This window comes from Opisthorchis viverrini (assembly GCF_000715545.1).
Source record: "Opisthorchis viverrini unplaced genomic scaffold opera_v5_14, whole genome shotgun sequence".
NCBI lineage: Eukaryota > Metazoa > Platyhelminthes > Trematoda > Opisthorchiida > Opisthorchiidae > Opisthorchis > Opisthorchis viverrini.
Genome location: NW_008751670.1, coordinates 2,933,246 through 2,952,135, shown reverse-complemented (window position 1 = coordinate 2,952,135; position 18,890 = coordinate 2,933,246). Strand labels below are relative to the sequence as shown.

At 44.9% G+C, this 18,890-nt stretch overlaps 1 protein-coding gene across 1 annotated transcript; it reads right to left on the bottom strand.

Annotated features, from left to right (window-relative positions):
* Window positions 1-5,922: 5,922 nt before the first annotated feature.
* On the bottom strand, window positions 5,923-9,459 carry T265_01358 (hypothetical protein; the record flags this gene model as incomplete). The annotated part of the gene is made up of 1 exon (XM_009165364.1): window positions 5,923-9,459. One exon carries the CDS (start codon window positions 9,457-9,459, stop codon window positions 5,923-5,925), a length of 3,537 nt encoding a protein of 1,178 aa, XP_009163628.1.
* Window positions 9,460-18,890: the final 9,431 nt, after the last annotated feature.

Genomic DNA, 18,890 nt, shown 5'->3' with positions numbered 1-18,890 from the left:
CTCCGAAAAGCTTCTTTGATAATTGGATAGCGAATGCTTAGGAAAGGATGTCAGGTGATGCCAGAAAAACCTCAGCCGGAAGTTGCCTCCAAAGAACTACAAACTGCCTCGTGATTTGATATAGGGATGATGATCACAGACCCAGGATATTTGCCAGTTTGTATAAAACTTACACCAGAATTCTCCCGCAAACATTGCATATCAGTGAAGTTTGCCTTTCCTCGTGTTGCTTGACATCGGAAGCATAGGTTGGCCGTTGCTGATAATCAACTGCACATAAAGACAACTCTGATGAACCGACGTCGGCACTGCACACGTAGTTTGTTTGTTCCTCTGTAGACAGTTTGTCGTTCCTGAATTTTTTAGCCTTGACTTTTTTCACTGGGCTGGAGGATGAGCATATTTGATAGAAGGTTCCTGTCCTTCAAAAGTGCGGTCCCTAATGTGTGTGGCGCCCTATTAAGGTTAGACAGTGTGCCACTGGTTTAGCCTTTTTTTCTGGTAGGCCTAGGTCCGGTTCTTATTTCGCATCCGAAGGCCGAACTGGCCGCATTTTTAGATTAAGATGATGTTAGCGAGAGATCCAGCTGAATCAATTTACTGATTTCTCCATTCAACGAGTTCTTTTAATTGATGTACACCATTCTCATCTCTGCAGCTATCTCGTCATTCCACTTCTGACGCGGCTCCGGTCAAACAATCTTACGGTTCATGAATTGGATTATTCCTCAATTTCCAAAATCTGTGAAATCATGAATTGAAACAATGTAAAAGATAAAATAAAGATAATCGTTCAGTTGTAACACTCTTTTGGTGCCTAGCTGTCATGCCACCCGAAGGAAGCACGAGGGCTGAGATACTATCAGTTTGCCCAAGCCAAGACATGGGAAGTCGAGATGCAAATGTCGGGGTTTGAACCACAGACCTTCAGGTCAGTAAATTAGTGCTCTAACCACTGAGCCATCTTAATTTATGTGGTAACCTGGAAACTTCTGCTGATAGTGATCGGCCAAACTGAGACAAAAGAATATATCACTGTGAATAATTGCAGAATTAATTCTTTATTGCACTAAGTAACTTCTGATAAAGCAGGCAACCCAAGTCAGAGCCGCCAAGAACATTCACTACCATTCATTATATAAGCGAGCGAAATCGGATGTCACCACGAAAATTTGTCAATCAGATGTCCGACTGAGCATGGTTTATAGAACTTTTCCAACGAAATCAGAGAACATTGGCTGGGAATAAACAGATTTCTAAAGAATAAGTACAACGATCTCTGTAAGGTGCTCCCTGCGGAGCATCACCGGTGGAAAAACATCCCGAAAGAAGCAGGAAACTCCTCAACAACATTCTAAATCAAATACTTATATTAAAGAACTTCCTACTTCAACTGATCAAGCACTGTGTGACCGATCGCGACAGAGGGGGATTATACAACCCAAGGCCTTTGGTTGAATATTTAAAGTATACCCCACCTAAACTGGTTTGACTAACGATCCAACTTCTTTTTAGCGTATGAAGCATTCGTTCCTGACCTCGTCCGGGACGAACGCTTTTCTCCAGAGAAAAAAAATGACTTTCTAACCAAGGAAGATCAACGTATGTTACCGGGACTTCATAGGAACTATCATCACGATAAGAGATGAACGGTTCATCCCTTGTTTCTCAAGGTCACCGAGCAGATCATCCAATGAAGCTTAAGCGACAGTAACTTATTACCATCTCGGGTGGGTGCATAGGAGTAATGCACCACAGAAGATCCAATCGTAACTAAACAGACGTGTTTCGGAATGTGTTCAAGCCATTGTCATCGAAATTCATGATCTGTTATACATACGAGCCTACATATATGCAAGTAGTTCTCGCAAACCAGTGGACACTAGCAAAGCCGTGGTTATGCTCTAGGATATGCAGTACTCGTTATCGATGATAGCATTGAAACTGCGCCTCCGACGTTGCTTCACCTTCAGAGCTGAGATCATCTGTACTTCCTCTGCTGAGTACAGGACAAATCGGGCAAAAATTGGTGGGAATTCGGCGCGGAACTAACTGAGAGAGAGAGAAATTAAGATGAGACGAGGACAATGCCATAATCGGCGCATGATGATTAGTTGACCTTTGGGTTAAACGACGCCAGACATGTATAGATTTACTTAAAATTTATCGAATGTCTAAGTTTTGACAAAATGACCGTTACCCAGTTAATTTCCCAAAAAATGAGGGTAGATTCGGATTAGGTGTACAACATCCAAACGAGAATCAATTTTTCCGCCAGCTGCAAAAACCGCGTACATGTATAGTGATTACGGCTGTCACATTTTCGTTCACCGATGGTCTAAGGAGGTAGAGGTGGATAGTTACACATCGGTGGCGGTAGCTGACACAATTGACGCGTAAATACATGGTTGTCATCGAACTTTTCATTGATATCGGGAGGAGGGGCTATGCATTACTACGTAGAGCTACCGAGGGCGCGACTGGGCCATGTATGAAAACGTCTCTAACCATTGAGGTGTGCCTTCTCGGATCCCCATATAAGGAGACGGCAAAGACCGGCGCAGCTGAGTTTGTCGGTAATGGCTTTTATGCTTCACTGCCAGGTCATTGGTTGACGTCCCCTGGCTCATTTCCAGCTCTCGCGTGGTTGCGCGAAAAGGTCTTTTTGAGGAATTCGGTTAACTGGCATCAGAGAACGTGACCACACTGATGCAACCTACGGAGTTTGGTTACTTCATCTATCGTGAGGGAGTTCTTCACAAAACCGTTCCATGTACTTCAGCATTACGGATCCGGCGATTTCATCGGATTCAGACGATCTTCCGAAGACATCGAGGACTTGCTGCCCACAGAGTGCCAGTAGATGTGGCACGGTAACTGTACCTTGAACAAGCTGTTTTACCTCTCTGCAGAGAGGATCTGGCGTAAGCAATGTGATAAATAGCTGACTTAGATAAACGAGCCTAATGGAGCTTGACAAGTCATTGTTGTTTCCAGATCCTCACAGCTTCGGGCGTTAATCCGTGAGGTTAATTTTAGATCAATACTGCGGACGACTTGACATCCGTCAAAAGTAGTCTGCATAGAACACCTTGGGGGAAATACGTCCAAAGAAAGGTAGACTACGATTGTCAGTAGGAGATCATAAAGGTCTTGTGTGGAGAAAACTTGGTTCTGCCGCGGTCTCATGTATTCCTGACCAACCCGAGATCGTATTCAGTGACTGAAGATGAAAAATCTCTTCAGGGGACCTGTGGCGGCACAATTTTGCTACCGTTTGGAAATCAGGTAGTGCACAGCATTTGCGCAAACTATCATCTCTGTCTTGGGCTACGTCGCATCCGGTGTGCTCCATTCGTGTCATTTGAAAGTACTTCTTTAAGAGGAAAGCCACTATTTACGGCATTTATATTGTCACCCTTCAGTCCGATGGTTTAGCTTCGATAAACCTTTGGTCAGTTTCACATACCACCTAAGGAGAGATGTAGTCATCCAATACTCTGTTACCGAGAAAAGCTCCAAAGAGGAAGCAAAACTACTGAGGAGACGACTTAAAAGGCACAGTCTTCTTTCCATTAGAACTCCTCCTCTAGGGAACAGGCCTTTCGAAATCGAAGAGGCAAAGGCTTCTTGTTTCCTAAACGGCTGATTTGCCCTCCAAAAGGAGATACCACAATTACAATGTCCTACACCATTGATCCAGATTTCTCCAGATAATCGATAGCATGAGCACAGCTGATGCACCAAACTTTTTTGACGAGACTAATCTGATAACTCAGTCATAGATACCCAAACGGTACCAGTTGCTGGAACGTTTCATAGCTCAAATACTGAGTGAAGGTAGTCCAGCTGAATGATAGGACAAAGCGACGAAAGCTAACGTTGTATTTCTCGATAGGCATGATTGTTTTCACTGCTGTACGTTCCCGTGACAACTCGTCGTGTTTAGTGGCTCTTATACAAGCTAGATGAGAAAGCTAATTTTTTGCTCAATAGATGAAGGCAGCTGACGACGATCATGTATGTTCAGCATGTTACGACAATCTGTAAACAACGGATATGCAACAGCGATAAACCACTGAAAACACCCAGGTACGAAAAAAGCTTCAACAAACCAGCGCAGAACGCCTGAGATACGGTAGTTATTGGTCACCAACTGATGAAAGTCTCAGACTGTTTCTTCGAAGGGGAAGTGTATACGAATGAACTTTTTGTGGTATCTGATACGTATGCAGACTTTGAGTTAAGCTTACGATTTCGATACAGTAAAATATTTCAAATAATCTTTGGGGGAACCGTTCGAAAACGGTTGCATTGGTGAGGCGGAAGATACTCTCGGTACTTACCGCGACTCGGGGCTTGTCCATAAATGACCCAATATAACATTGAGCCCAGAAACAGAGCTGTGACGTGGGGACTAATGTGACCTGACAGCTGCAACCAGAAATACTGGAACTGCTTCTGCAGAGCATAACAGAAATCAAAGTGAAAGAAACTACTCACAAGGTTGTTGAAAACTCTTCGACGGCCGACAACCGGTTTCACCCTTCTTGGGGCTCATCAGGTAGGCGCAATCCCCGAGTTTCCATCAACCTTATGTTCTACTTGAACCCAAATTGGATTCGTGAGTAGTGTACTGCGATATCTCGAATATCGTGCCAACTGAAACATGAGGCGGTCTGTGTGCAGCACAATCAGTTGTAGAACATCATAAACGAGAGATTCAGTTGAGTCTTTCGTGAAAAAGAAATCAAAGTGCTTCCTTGGCTCGGTCCATGTGTACAATTTTCAAGGAGTCTCGCTGATGGAGCAGTCAAGTGTTACTTTCTCATAGTTCTCATCGAGGACATGATAAGCGCCAAATTTACTAGACTTGGACTCGAATAGAACAACTGAGGCGGCGTATAATAAGTCCCTACATGATTTGAGGAGCCTGGTCAACAATGGTCACTGTAAACGGGGCATCAGCTGCCGGTCCGGTTCACAGACCCACCGACGACTGGAAAAATTTGGAGACTTTGATGGTGAAGGAACAAGTCTTTCCACAATCTGATTCTGTGCAAAGCTATTCGAAATTGAGTAGCACGACTGTCCACTAACAACACATGATGGGAAACCATAACCTACACAAAGTGTCGATGCACTATTCGGTTACATAAAACAGATTTGACCGGTGTTAGTTTTGACTTCGTTATGGAGGTTGTGACCTTTAATCGGCCTGAGAAATCGATTAGTGCGTCTCGCACCATCCTGATTCAATTCATTCTACATGTCCCTTTGGTCACGTGAACTTCATAGCACAGACCACAAAGGCGGTCGCCAAATCCACGCTTGATCGGAGAAATCGATAAGTCGTGTTCGAGAGAAGACAATTTAATAACCAAGTAAAGTGCCCATAGAGAGATAGGTAGATAGAGATAAATATTCCCATTAAACTACAAATAAACTGACCAGAATGCAAAAAAGCATTGTGCAAAACACAAAAAAAGACTGACGACGTAGAAGTTATAGTACAAAAGAGATAGCGGAGGAATGTCATGTGGGGCTCTATCTTGACTGAATGCATCAACTCTTGGAAAACTGAGCTGAGACCGTTTTAAATGCACAACTGTTGAAAATAACAGTAATGGAATGTAGCAATAGGTGCGTATGATCACAAATAAAGGTCTCCTAAGTGTCCGAAGTGGAAAATTTGATGTCACGAAATGTGGATTCGGAACGTACATATCAATTTAGGCGCGTAAAACATCGTAATTCAGGTAAACAACGTAATCCTGGGGGAGATCCAAAGGAGACGCGATATCCATGTGCCAACTAGTCAGAAGATACGATACTGGTGCAACCGGAATTTTCGGGGGCGAGACCGAGTCAGAAGAGAAAATCCTGAGGTTATGTAACACGTTTGGACTGGGAAGATACTTGTTACGAGGATCCAACTTTTGGAGAACACAAAGATTCTCCATTGGGTACACCTGTCTTTGTGGTTTTTGTACTGCTCTCTTGTGATGGACTATTGGCACTGTTAATTTCCGACTGAGTTTCTCTTAAGACCACACGACATCGGTTTGTAGGTTTCGTCACAGGCAGTACAACGCCTGATAGTATAGTAGCTCCCGGACTGTTGTCAAGCCCTTCCTCATGGAGCGTCTCATCGACCTTAGTAAGAGAACTTTTCATATCGGGCACCTCAGAAGCATATTCAAGACCTGTATGGTTATAGGACCCTGGCAATCCGTAGTCGTTCTTTTCTGGACTCTCTTCAACATCAAAAGACCCACACTCACTTCCGTGATCATTACTTGTACTTTCACTGGTGTCTAAGCCAGTCTGGGCTTCCAGTTCGTTGAAAGCCTCATCGATGCTTTCTTGAGCTTCTGTTTGCAGGGTCCTCCCGAGCATAGGTAGACAATTAGAGCAGTCAGTATTCTGGTCAGTGATTTCGTCCCTCGGAAGCAAAGGTATATCGGAATTCATGTAGGCGGCTCTTCCCGTTAGATAGTGCTGTAACGAACGAACGTGGCGCTTCTTGTCCTCCAACCGGATGAATTTTTCATCGCAGATTTCACAGTTATACGGTTTAACCCCAGTATGCAGTCGTTCATGTCGTTCACGGCAAAATTTCCGGTTGAAAGTCTTTCCACAGTATCGACAACGATAGACTTTGGTTATCATGCCATCCGTTGTTGATGCACCGGCGCACAGCCGTCCATTGCTCAACAACTGCCTTTTTGAGGAATCTTCGGGTTGTTTCGCAGATTCTAAGTCTGAAGCAGTACCTTCTGTGGATTTATTGATGCAAAATGTAATAGGAGTTAACTTCACGGACAGAGTTCGAGATTCGGAAGACAGACTAGAGGCCGGATCGCTGGTATTCTCGGACTTAATGTTGGTATTATTCGATTCATTTTTCTTCGGTTGTATCTTGAGTTTTGTATCTGCGTTTCTAGCACCGCCCGTACTGTTATTCATGCAACCCTTGATAGTCTGTAGTATGCGGTCAATCGCTGAAGTAGTTGGATCAGTCACGTTGCTGCGCACATCACCGCCACCAGATTGGGATATTGGGATGCATTTTTCAACCGGAACACCACTGTCTCGTTGCAATGAAGAGACAACAGATGGAGCTGCTGAAGTAGCTGATACAACAGTCGTCGTTTGTAACGTAGATGTAGTCGTGGCTGATGTGTGTAACAGTACAGGCGAACCTATGGTAAGTGCATTGGGCTGAGCAGTCGACAAGTTCTGAAGTGACAAACCCGCGGGCAGGGTGGCTACCGATGTCATGGGGCTATTGAACGAATGCGACGAAGCGGGTGCGAGTACAACATTCATTTCACCCGACCCTCGGGGATAAGAAAACATGATGGAACCACGAGAAGTGGCGGAGTTAACATTACCTACACTAATGCTGCCTCGGTTAAGCATCGTTGCGATAAGTGAGTTGGATTGCTCAGGAGTAAGCGTGGTCGTCCCCGTAGAAAGATTACCTGTAAGACCCTTCGGAGAGAACAAGTTGGCGATAGAACCTAGGGGGACGTCGGCGGAGATTATGCCCGGTCGGCTAGATGTTGCGGAGCACAAGTTATTTGTTATGAGAGTCAAAGAACCTTGCGAGGTTATTGCATTTGGATCAGAATTACAGGTTTCTACAGCATCACACTGGGGATGCTTGACGCTTGATAGCCCTCGAAGTATGGCAGCTGCAACCAGTGCAGCGTTGTTGGTGTTGCTCGAACCGTAGTTACCAGGGTTGGGTGTGCTATAGGATACCGCTGCTGCTGGTGTTACCGAGCAGGTTGTGTCGGTTGAATGTGACGTTAGAGTCCCGGCACTCAGCGAAGACTGGTTGAGTCCTAACGTTCCGATTAGCGCTAACGTGGGTCCGATTGAAATAGAAGCCATCGGTTGCGGCTTGCTGACAGAGGTTGCCGGAAAACTTTGAGCTGTCTGGGACTGTTGTGTGAGAGACTGAAACAGTGAAGTCGTGTTGCTTCCTGCAGGATTAGTGACCAGTGTTGGAGAAATCATTTGTTGGTTTGAATCTGTGGGTGCCGTCGCATATTTCAACCAATTCAAAGTGTTCATCAGAGAGGAAGAATTGAGACCTTGGTTTGTAGGAAGTGAAACCGCCGTAGAATTTATCCCAGAGTTAAAATTCGCATTCTGAGGGGCGATAGTATTTGGCTGTGCGATGGCAGCTGGTGCATTAGTCGCTGAGGCGATTGGAATTGTGCCCAAAATTTCTCCAGATGGTCCAGTAAGGGCGATGGATGGTGTGTTAATATTCGAAATACAAGATGGATGGTTGTTTTCAAAAGCCGCTGTGACCTGGCTGCTGTTAGTACCACCGGATAGCGCCGCGGCCAGAGCCGCAGCCAAGTTGGGGTTCAGTAGAACACTCTGACCAGAAATTTGCGTCGCCAGTGAATTGTTGCCGGTTAAAAGTGTGTTTGTTCCGGTATGAGACGTCGCGTTCGAGTTTGTGAGCATTACGGAATGTGTTCCAGACGCCATGCTCTTTTCCGCGCCACCAATGCCCTCCTTTGTTGCTACCGTGGGTCGGCCAAGAAGTGCATTAACTGGGAGCAAGTTACAGAAGTCCCCTAGTTCACTGATGCTAATAGATTTACCATTAATGGTGAGTTTGGACTGACTAAAAGGTGGTTGTATTGCGGAGGATGAGGAACATAGAGGAGCTATATCAGATACTGGTTTTTCAGCCTCAGTGTGCGAGACCAAGGAGGGTGGAGGAGACGCAGCACCTTCACACATCATAACAGATTGAGCAACATTCTGACCGAGTTCCTTAACTTCCGAGAAATCTGAGGTAATACCACTATCTGAGTCAGTATATTTGCCCTTTTTATTGGATGGCGAAGATTCAAGTCCATGTTCCAAATCCTCGTCCTGTTTTGTACCGACAACAACTGCATTAACAATCTGACGTTTCGGACGGCGTAATTTCCTTCTGTCACGACGGCAGTGTTCAGAGGAGTCTTCTTGCAGTCTACCAGCCGGGTCGTTAGGATTCTCATCATCCATAAGTGGTGATTCCGGGGCCAAAGTACGTGAACCCTTTGGTGGACAGATAACCAACGGTGGGAGCAATGGTGGTGATACACTTCCTGCTGTGGAATAATCCGACAAACAGTTGGCTGTGGAGGACGAATGTTTATCGGAATCCGGCGATACAACTGGCATGATTTCAGTCGGGTCCGTAGAAGACGACAGGTGAGCCGAATCCATGGCAAGATTAGGGGGATCCGAGGATGAAAAGTCGATTTTTAAAAACTTCTCTGAACCATCGTCTGTTGTGTAGGATAAAATGCCAGCAACTGTCAGACGTTTGGAATAGGCGAACCTCTCTTTGAAAACATTTGTGAGTGTTTCAATGAGCCCATTGTCCTCTTGACTGGAGCAAGTGTCCGCGTTCGTGTGTTTGTGAAGGAATACTGTCATCGTCTGCGGAGCAAAGTCAGGTAAGTTATGGAGAGGAATAAACGACACTTACCAGGAATGTAGAACGTTGCTAAGGTGTGGAAGCCTTCAGAGCAGGAGCTCCCCAGGAGAAATAGGCTAAAAGGTTATAAAAATATAGGCGCTTAGACATGGGAACGGTGGAGCACCAGATAAGATTGTTGTCGATAATGACTGTGTTGGAGAATCGCATGGTAACACTGAAAAATTAATGTTGACTGTTTAAAATTGCAGTTGGCGCTCTTTCCCGCAGTTATGAATGTTTGAATTGGGTAGAGAATTTTATCGATAATCTGGGTGAGGCAGTACTCCGTAGCTCAGTTAGTTCGACCTTCCGACCAGTAGAAATGAATGACGGAGGCGAGTCTTTGGGAAGAGTGTGCAAGGAAGGGAAGACTATTCGAACACGGAAAGTGGTGTTTTAACCACTGAACACAGATAAAATGGCCCAAGTGATTTCTTTACGGCGAAAAATCCCTTCCCAAGAGAAGCCACGATAAATTACTCTCACAAGCCATCGAGTAAGCGATCACTCAAGGAAGGTCATCTCCTTCCCTTTCTCTCAGGAGAAGGTGAACTACATTGCAGGACACTCCACTAGTAGACAAGAACAATGTCCTTGCGTCAGTCCAACATTTCCGGGTGGCCGTCTAGTGTGTTGGACATTTCTCATGTGAACAACCCACATTCTGGCAGAGATTTGCGATTAAACAAAAGGACGACATCAGGATCCCTCTTGAATGACTGACTGATCAGATGGTAGTTAAACCGTCCGCCTTCAGAATAAAGTAAAGCCGGTCACAACTCTTTGCTAAGTGATCATTTGACTGAGCAGCATGGGTGGGGTCTGCCCGAAACAACCATGAAACACCGGTTGCTTCATGAGTATCTAACGGACGAGCAATGACGATGTGAGTAAATAACCATGGAGTGCCTTATAGTGCCTGTTACTTTGACGATGGTTAATCAAGAATCGTGGGAGAAATATGGGTAAGTTACCTGAGTATACCCATACAGTGTAATAACCAGTTTGAGACTCAAACACCACTAGGAACTTGTAGTTAGTAGCCCTCCCGCCAATCTACAACCATCTACTAACCGTGAAATGGGAGGTATCGTATACAGATGTGATGCTGAGAAAGCTGCACATTCAAACCGCAATTCCATCATCACCAAGTCAGCATTCCTGATGTTTCGGTCTTCTCAATAAGCGACGCGTGGCGCAATTACCGATTTACGAAGCAACGAACTGGCCGACCGGATAGCTGTCTAGGCTGCGAGTCATCATCGTCATCAACAGTAACACCAGCGCCGAATACTCGTGGTTTACTGACAAATGACCATGAGTAGTTGCACACGGACTGAATGACTGACAGAGTGCTCAAATGTGGACGGAAGGGCGATTAAGCGACTGGGTGCAACAGCACGGACGAAAAGCAGCTGTACTTCGCTGTCAAATGCAGTGGTTCGCTCTCCGTGTTTATAGGTGGAATGTGTTTGCGAAAAACCTGGTAAATTTCGATTATTTTACGCAGCGAACGCAGTTATGCCCGTCCATACAAAACATTCATCTAGGAAATCAGCCGCCACAGGGAACAACATCAACCCACAAAAATGGGCTCAAGTAATTCTTATTTCTAAAAGGGACCTCCAGGATGGAGCAGAAAACAGGTCACAGATAAATAAGGTCAAAAACTCGTGCATTTACTGGCTTCACTTGGGCTGAAGAGTCTGTTTCGTTAAGCTTCATGTAACCTCGCAGCACCGACGACCAAAACATAGACAGAACCGCAATTGAAACCAAAAACACTGCCTTTTCCGTCAGAAATACTTCTAGTTGCCAAAAGGTATTCGCGACACACTATTAGCGCCATTTGTTTGGGACTCTATGTATAGGGGAGTACCGACGAGTGGTATTAATGAAATAGTCCAATTTGATTCTACTTTAGCAACCTTTTCGTAACTCCATCTTCATTCAAACCTCGAAAAACTTACAGAAATAAATACGATTCTGTGGAGGACAAGTCTACTGTACCTCAAGTATTTAACAACCGCTCGCATTGGGGTTCGGGCTAGGAAGAAATATAATAACAGTTAAGGTAACGCATGGAGGCTATAAACTAGCAAAAAGTATTTAGTAGCTCGAAAGCACATGCAGTTTTTGATCTAATAATGAGAAGAAACACTACACCAATTTGTTTACAGCTTCAGAAGTGAGTATTATCAAAGTCTCATCGTTGAGGTATCAGGCGAAAGTCATCTCAATACTGTCATGTAATTAGCTGGAAATACTCCCAATCCGGAATAGTCATGAAAAAACTCATGCTTTTTGGGGCCTTTGCAACATCTATTATCTTCACAGATGAATCTGGTCGCTGGAAGTGTGACCTTTGACGTGCCTGCATTACAACACCGCCTGTGTTAAGCTCCTCATTTTCAGGGTGTTAGCTACTGTAATGGAAAAGTCACGCAAATACAGATATTCTGTCTGCAGCAATGAATCGCTCGAATTATGCGGTGGGACGACAGGTCTTTAGGCTAAGTGATGCCAAGAAAACAGTGGCACTCTGGTTTAGGTATCAAAGCGATAAAATTTATAATGATTGCTTAGGATCGTCGTCGATATAGCGAACTATCACGCATCACGTTGGGGAAAATTCACTGGGGTGACATGGGTAGATCGTTGCTCCAGGTTAAGTTGGCACATGCGGCAAGAGTTGACTTGACCTACTTGTAACTGGGGCAGCGGTTTGGCACAGGAAGAGCCTTGGAAACCACCAAGTCCGTGTAAGAAACCTAACGGACATAGCATCCTTCAGCGTAAACAGCATAAATTGCCCATTTTATGCCCTGCATTTTCAACAGTCATTTCATCTGGCACTAATTGTGTTATTAGATCGGCACTAATAGTAATAATAATTATTCAGCTGTAACATCTTCCCGGTGCCTAGCTGTCATGCTCCCCAAAAGAAGCACGAGGGCTGGGGTACTGCCAGATTGCCCAGGCCTAGACAAGGGGAGTCGAGAGGCGGACGTCGGGTTCGAACTACGGACCCTCTGGTCAGTAAATTTGCACTCTAACCACTGAGCCATCTCGCCCCCTAAATCGGCTTTAGTTGCCACGACTCAGTTTATTGCCCTTACTACTAGGGTTTTCACCTTAGCTCAAACGGGCTTCACTAATTGGATACGTCTGCTTACTTTTTCCCGCTTACTGACTGACTCGTTTAGCAACACTATTAATTTTAAGTTCGGAATGGATTAAATGTTGCTTGCGTCGTAGAAATTAGTTTAAATTATAGCAATGGATACTTTAGCAAACTTCAACCTCGTTTTATAAAAGAGTTCAGGTACTGGGCGATACTCAAAGATAATGATTTGAATGTAAAACGATCACGACCACGAGCACCATCACTATCCTCTTGTTGATCACCCAGATCTGTACTGGATTGTTATTAATGAAAGCATGATGTCTTTGGACACTAAACATGTCCAGATGTGCCATTAGCGGCGAAAGTTGTACACCGAACACTTGATCGATGTTCACAAACCTACAGTGGCCTAGTCTTTGATTTCCGGTAGCGGATGTTGCTTCTAGAAGGATACAAACTGCTTAAAGAGATTTTCTTGATTCACGAAACCAATGACTGGGGTCGTGCAACCATAGGAATCTTTGGTGCCACTTTCAAGGTCCACTTCAATAAACAAAAGGCAAACCGTTGTCAAAAAGTACACACAAGGCTTGGATCGTTCTTAAGCTGAATAAACTTACGCCGTCATGCTTGGTGAGTGATTCTGGTTGTCGATGTGAAATTCGCTATGAACGGTGAGTTCAACAGATTTTGCTGATGCTCTACTAATTTTTGGTATTGGCTTCGGCCAGCTGTATTATACGTAGAGGTTGAACTGCCAGTCAAATGGTGCGGACTACCTACCACCTGCTATCGGATTTGCCTGCCATGGCAAACTATGCGGATGGATCCGCACGGGATAAGTAACACCATACGCGGATTGTGTTTAGCTGCGTGCTAAACCAACTGGATCCTTTTCGAACGGCGTAGAAAGAACGTTCAACTGCAGCACCCTTTCGGTGCCTAGCTGCCATGCCACCAGAAGGTTGCACGAGAGCTGGGATACTGCCAAGTTACCCAAGCCCAGACAGGGGAAGTCGAGAGGTGGAGGTCGGGCTTGAACCACGGACCTCCCGGTCAGTAAATTCGCGCTCTAACCACTTGGGTCCTCTCGCCATGTCTGTGTAACCATGGATTGAAAAGACCGAATGGCAATCAGAAGGGGGTTTCATGTCAGTAGCATGTTAAATAGATGGCCTATGATTTCCAACAAGGGTGGGAACAATTAAACGATTGAATCCAGTGACGTAGGCAAAGGCAGAAGTGGAGACCTGCACCTTTTGTCAAACGAAAAGCGGATTCATAACCCTAATCTGGGTTATCCAGTTGATATCTTGAAATAGTGTACGGGTCTGTCTATATATAAGGTGCCAAATTATCCAACCGATATTCGAGAACAGCAACGGAGTGGACCGACCATAGTCTTATCATTGATCTCCATGTTAATGAGAAAATCTACATCATCTTGAAAACATTTTTGTCATACACACTGAATCTGGTGAGAGCCGGAGAGGAGCGGACCATAACAACGAAGGCAGTAGTGCAGACCACCGCGGTGTGCTATCGAACCTTCGGATATACGACATCAGTGTGTTATTGACAAGATGGAGCGAAAACCTTTTGAGTGGATGAACACAAAAACTAAGAGACTGGAGAACTCCGACAAATGAATCCGAGTAGAATGCGGCGTACAACAGGAGCAAAGCTATTTCCTTGAGAAGCCTAGTCTGGAGACTTGTAGTGAAATCAAACCGACGAGGTGGGAGTTGGAAGAAGTAAAACGCCTGGTCGATGAAAAAATAACTCCAACCTATTCAAGGGAAGAGTAGCATCAGTGTCCCACGTAACTCGTGCAGGCACTCCAGAAAACCACTTTTGATGTGCATTTGCCATGAAAATGGGAGAGCATCAACTACCAAATTTAAGACACGAAGGCATCCGCTATAGTTAACGCAAGATATTGGCCTCTTGGTCGGACGGTTGAAAGACCTCCTGCTGGCACAGTTCAACGCTAAGCAGCTGCACAGAGTGTATACCATTTGCTACTAAGTCAAACAGACATTTCCACTATGCATTTCGTTATTTTCCATTATCCAATAAGCCCGATACTGATACTTTTGAACGTCTCTTGATCCACTCCTTACCCATGGATCGCCCATGAGCAATACGTGACACTGGTACCCACTTCAGTCAAGTAATGAGTGCAACTGAGAAAATTTGGGACACATGGACCGACGATTTTCCAGATACTTTGTCGGACAAAATGTCCGTCACTCCAGATAGAACACTGGAATTTACTGACCGAAGGGTCCGTGGTTCGAACCCGACCTCTGTCTCTTGACTTCCTCTGTCTAGGCTTGATAACTTGGCAGTATCCCAGCCCAGTGCCTCCTTCTGGTGTCATGGCGGTTAGACAACAAAACGGTCTTACAGCTGAATGAATAACAAACTGATAATACATCCTACACTGTGAAACTTTGTTCTGGGAACGTTGAGTATGATGTATGCCGATGTAAATCCAAGAAAACGCCGCCAAACTGGGTTTCCTAATCAGAACACTGCATAAAAGCTTGAACAACCATCACTGGTACTTATTGCTTCATACTATAAAACGCCTGAGGTCTTCCTCGTAAAGCAATGGACTTTCGACTTCTTCGCGTGTACCTCAAGAAATGTTGATGATCACGGTTCGTGTGACTGGTAATTTGTCATAAAAAATCGTTCAGCTGTGGCACCCTTTCGGTGCCTAACTGCCATGCCACACGAAGGAGGCACGAGGGCTGGGATACTGCCAGGTTGCCCAAGCCTAGACAGGGGAAGTCGAGAGGTGGAGGTCGCCTGCGACCTTCCTGTCAGTGAATTCGCGCTCTAACAGCTTGCGCCATCTCACCCTAATTTGTCACAAATCACCGGAAAAACCCACTGACTAGTTCAGTTGCATCGTAAGCAAACATCCTGAGACAGTTCATCGGCGTCCCTATGAGCGACCTAACGATTTGTCGAAAAATCAAAGAATGATAATTGCCTATGTCACGCCCAAAGAGCTGAAAACGAGAGTGAATCTCCCACCGTGCGACGGGTTAATGCACTAACAGAGGGCATTTTTTACTGACCTGTGTCGTAATTTCTGTAGAGATGACTTGCTACCAAGGCAATAAAATCAGGTCACGGTCTGGCACTCAGAAAATATAGGTCAGTGTGTGATGGTCATGATGGACTTGAAACATTCGTCATATCATGTGTCATGTCGATTAGGCACTCTTTTGTGGCTGAGATCGGTCCAGTCAAAATTTTGTCCCGTCCCGTGCCTTAGAGACCCTTGACGACCAGGCGAGCAAAATACGATCCAAGCGGTTGCAAACGAAACCTCGGGTTATTACATAAGCTATTACGGAAATTCAACCAATGGTGTGTGGCAACTGCAAATAACCAACACTACTCCAACATAACGTTGCACTTCTGCAATATGATTGTGACTTTTGGAGACATTAACTGATGGCATTAAATGATGCACATTCGTAACAGGTGTCTTATCATATCAGAAAAAGGAGAAATTATGAATGATTAGTAGGGGGTGCTACACTAGGTCACAAGGAGCAAGAGTGACAAACCAGAAAACACAAGAATAACTGTCAGTTCAGCGCCTGTATGTTATTGGCCTACACAATGCAAGTGCATTTTGCTATCTTAGTATTCGAACGGAAGTTGTATGATAGTTTATCGACGGTGTTGGTCCACTTCCATGCTTTTAGTCTCCTTGGCGTTTCCAGGCTCACTTAGCTTAGAACTATCCGCAATGCGCTGGATAATGGACCTGGTTTCTTCATTTAGGTGAGCTAGAGTTGCATCTAACAGTAGATCAACCTAGGATCCTACGTCAGTTTGCCAGTTTCCTGCCGCGTAACACTCAACTTTAAGCAGCACCAGTGCCTTCCATATTCTACCTTTCCCATTTCAACTATGTCACCGGCCTCACAACTGCTCTCATAGCCATATCATCAACGGAAAAGTAGTACTAAACTGTGTTGGAAAGGAATCGTTCGTTCACAGCCGATGTCACCGGATTCCTCCCGACAAGGAGGATCACTTCAACTTGTCTGCGTCATGTCAGAGTGCCGTTCTCACTTCCTTCAAATCATTACCTTGCAGACATGTGTCTGTACATAATGTGCTCACATCCGTTGGACCCTCACTGATACACTGAAATCGATCCAAAAGATTATCGAAAGCTGTTAGCATAACATTTTTCCCGTTTTGTCCCCCCATTTCGTTTGCTTGGATGCTCACCTCGAAGCACTTCGTGAAAACCAATACAATCACTATTGCAGGGACCACTTTAAACATTTTGCGTTTTGAATGTGGTCACATTACAACTTCGGGATTCCAGAAACTTTGGAATTAGAGTAAGTCGACTCATTGATTTTTCGCAAAACCCTGGGCTGTATATACCTGGTCAAAATGCCCTGACGACTTCCTGAAACGTGGATATGCCGTATTTAGAAAGCAGGCATGCTTATTCTAAATGAATAGCCGCGGTTTATTTGCCTCCTCTCATGCTCTCTGAACGACAGCTTATCTTCTCTTACCTTCTAAAAGAGATTGCTCAGCAGTTAGAGCACAAATTTCCTGACCAAATGGTCTATGATTCGAACCCAACTTTTGTATCTCGACTTCCCCTGTCTGGGTTTGGGCAACTTGGCGGTATCCTAGCCATCGTGCTTCCTCCTGGTGGCGTGGCAGTTAGACACTGAAAGGGTGACACAGATGAACGTAAAAGTCCTTGCAATGCTTCCAGATGGCTTGGCCTTTTCATCTGCGTGCTATGCGTCCGTTTCTTTAGTTGGTCATTTGCACATACCCCGTATACATGTGCTTTGGTTCACTCGCGTTCTTCTAGTCGCCTTGCATACCCTCGCGTACTCAGTTCCGGCCATCGACGACATACAGTTTTATATCGCTTATGAAGTTTTTTTATTATTTCCGTGTGTAGGTTAAAAATTAAAGGCCTACCTCGTTTTAACTGAGTGCAAAAACTTGGTACTGGCAGTCAGCGGAAGAGTTCTGATTTCGCAGCAAGCGGAAAGGACAACTAGGTACGATTAGAACAAACACACAAGATACGAAGCATGGTATCCGCTATACGAGCGAAAACATGTAATAACCAGGAGTCAGGCAAAACAGGCTCAGTTGGAACGATGAAATAAGACAGTGGCGTTCTATTAGCTCCGCTCTGCACTATCCACCGCACAGGGGAGGCTATATATAGGGCAATATAGAGGTGAGGCTCGAGGTCGAATTCAGTGAAAAATCCTAATATCGTGATCACAATGCGTTCCCGCCAATGGCCGAACTCGTCAGTTATTGCTCGATCAGTCAATGTGAACAAGTACACCAGTGTGGCACAGCTATGAGCCACCTACTATTGGCAAGTTACACGCAACGGAATGATGCTTCTGGTGAGATCGTCTAAAGCTGGAATTGGTGCAATCAAGGGTAATGTCCCTTGGTCTAATCTTCATGTGAGTGCCACAGCCACAGTTTTCGACTTCGTCGGAAGACCCAAAAGTGAGATTAAAGTATTCTGTAGGTCACTACGCCATTCATTCCCCACATAGATCGCATTTAAACACTGAACAATAATTCGTAACCTGAAGCGGAGTGTTTGTTAAATGAACGAAAGAAGCATACATCTAAGAATTCACCCCTATCTACGGTTATATTCTTCTTATTTTGAGTGACTTAGCTTTTGAAAGTTATGGTGGAGATGAAACAAGCGTCAGTTTTTATCATTTCCGTACATGATATTAAAGTAGTAGACACAAGTCCAGGACGGATGTGGTCAGCTTCACATCATTTGGATTTTAGCGGGATTTCAGACTAGACGCATCAAAACCACTTGATTCTAGTGTTCCAAGGACATGAACTACTAGCAGCCTTGGAAGCTTGGATGGCGGATCCTCCGAAATATCGGTGCCCCGTTGAGGGAGTTACCGGAGACCGTTCATCACCGATTACAGTGATTAGTGGCGTCCCAAAAGGACAGCACGGTAGAATGACAATATCCCAGACAGTTATTATACCGTATTTATTATTCGCTGATGACCCGAAGATCTGGCGACAGACCGTGACCCTAGTGGGTTACGTCCAACAGCATCTACACACGACACAAGATGACAAGCTCCAGTGCAGATTCACTCAGAAATACTAACACTTTCACATCGATGCCTTTGATTGTTAATGCACAATTAGTGGATGGCATCCAGCGGGATAGGGTTGGCATGA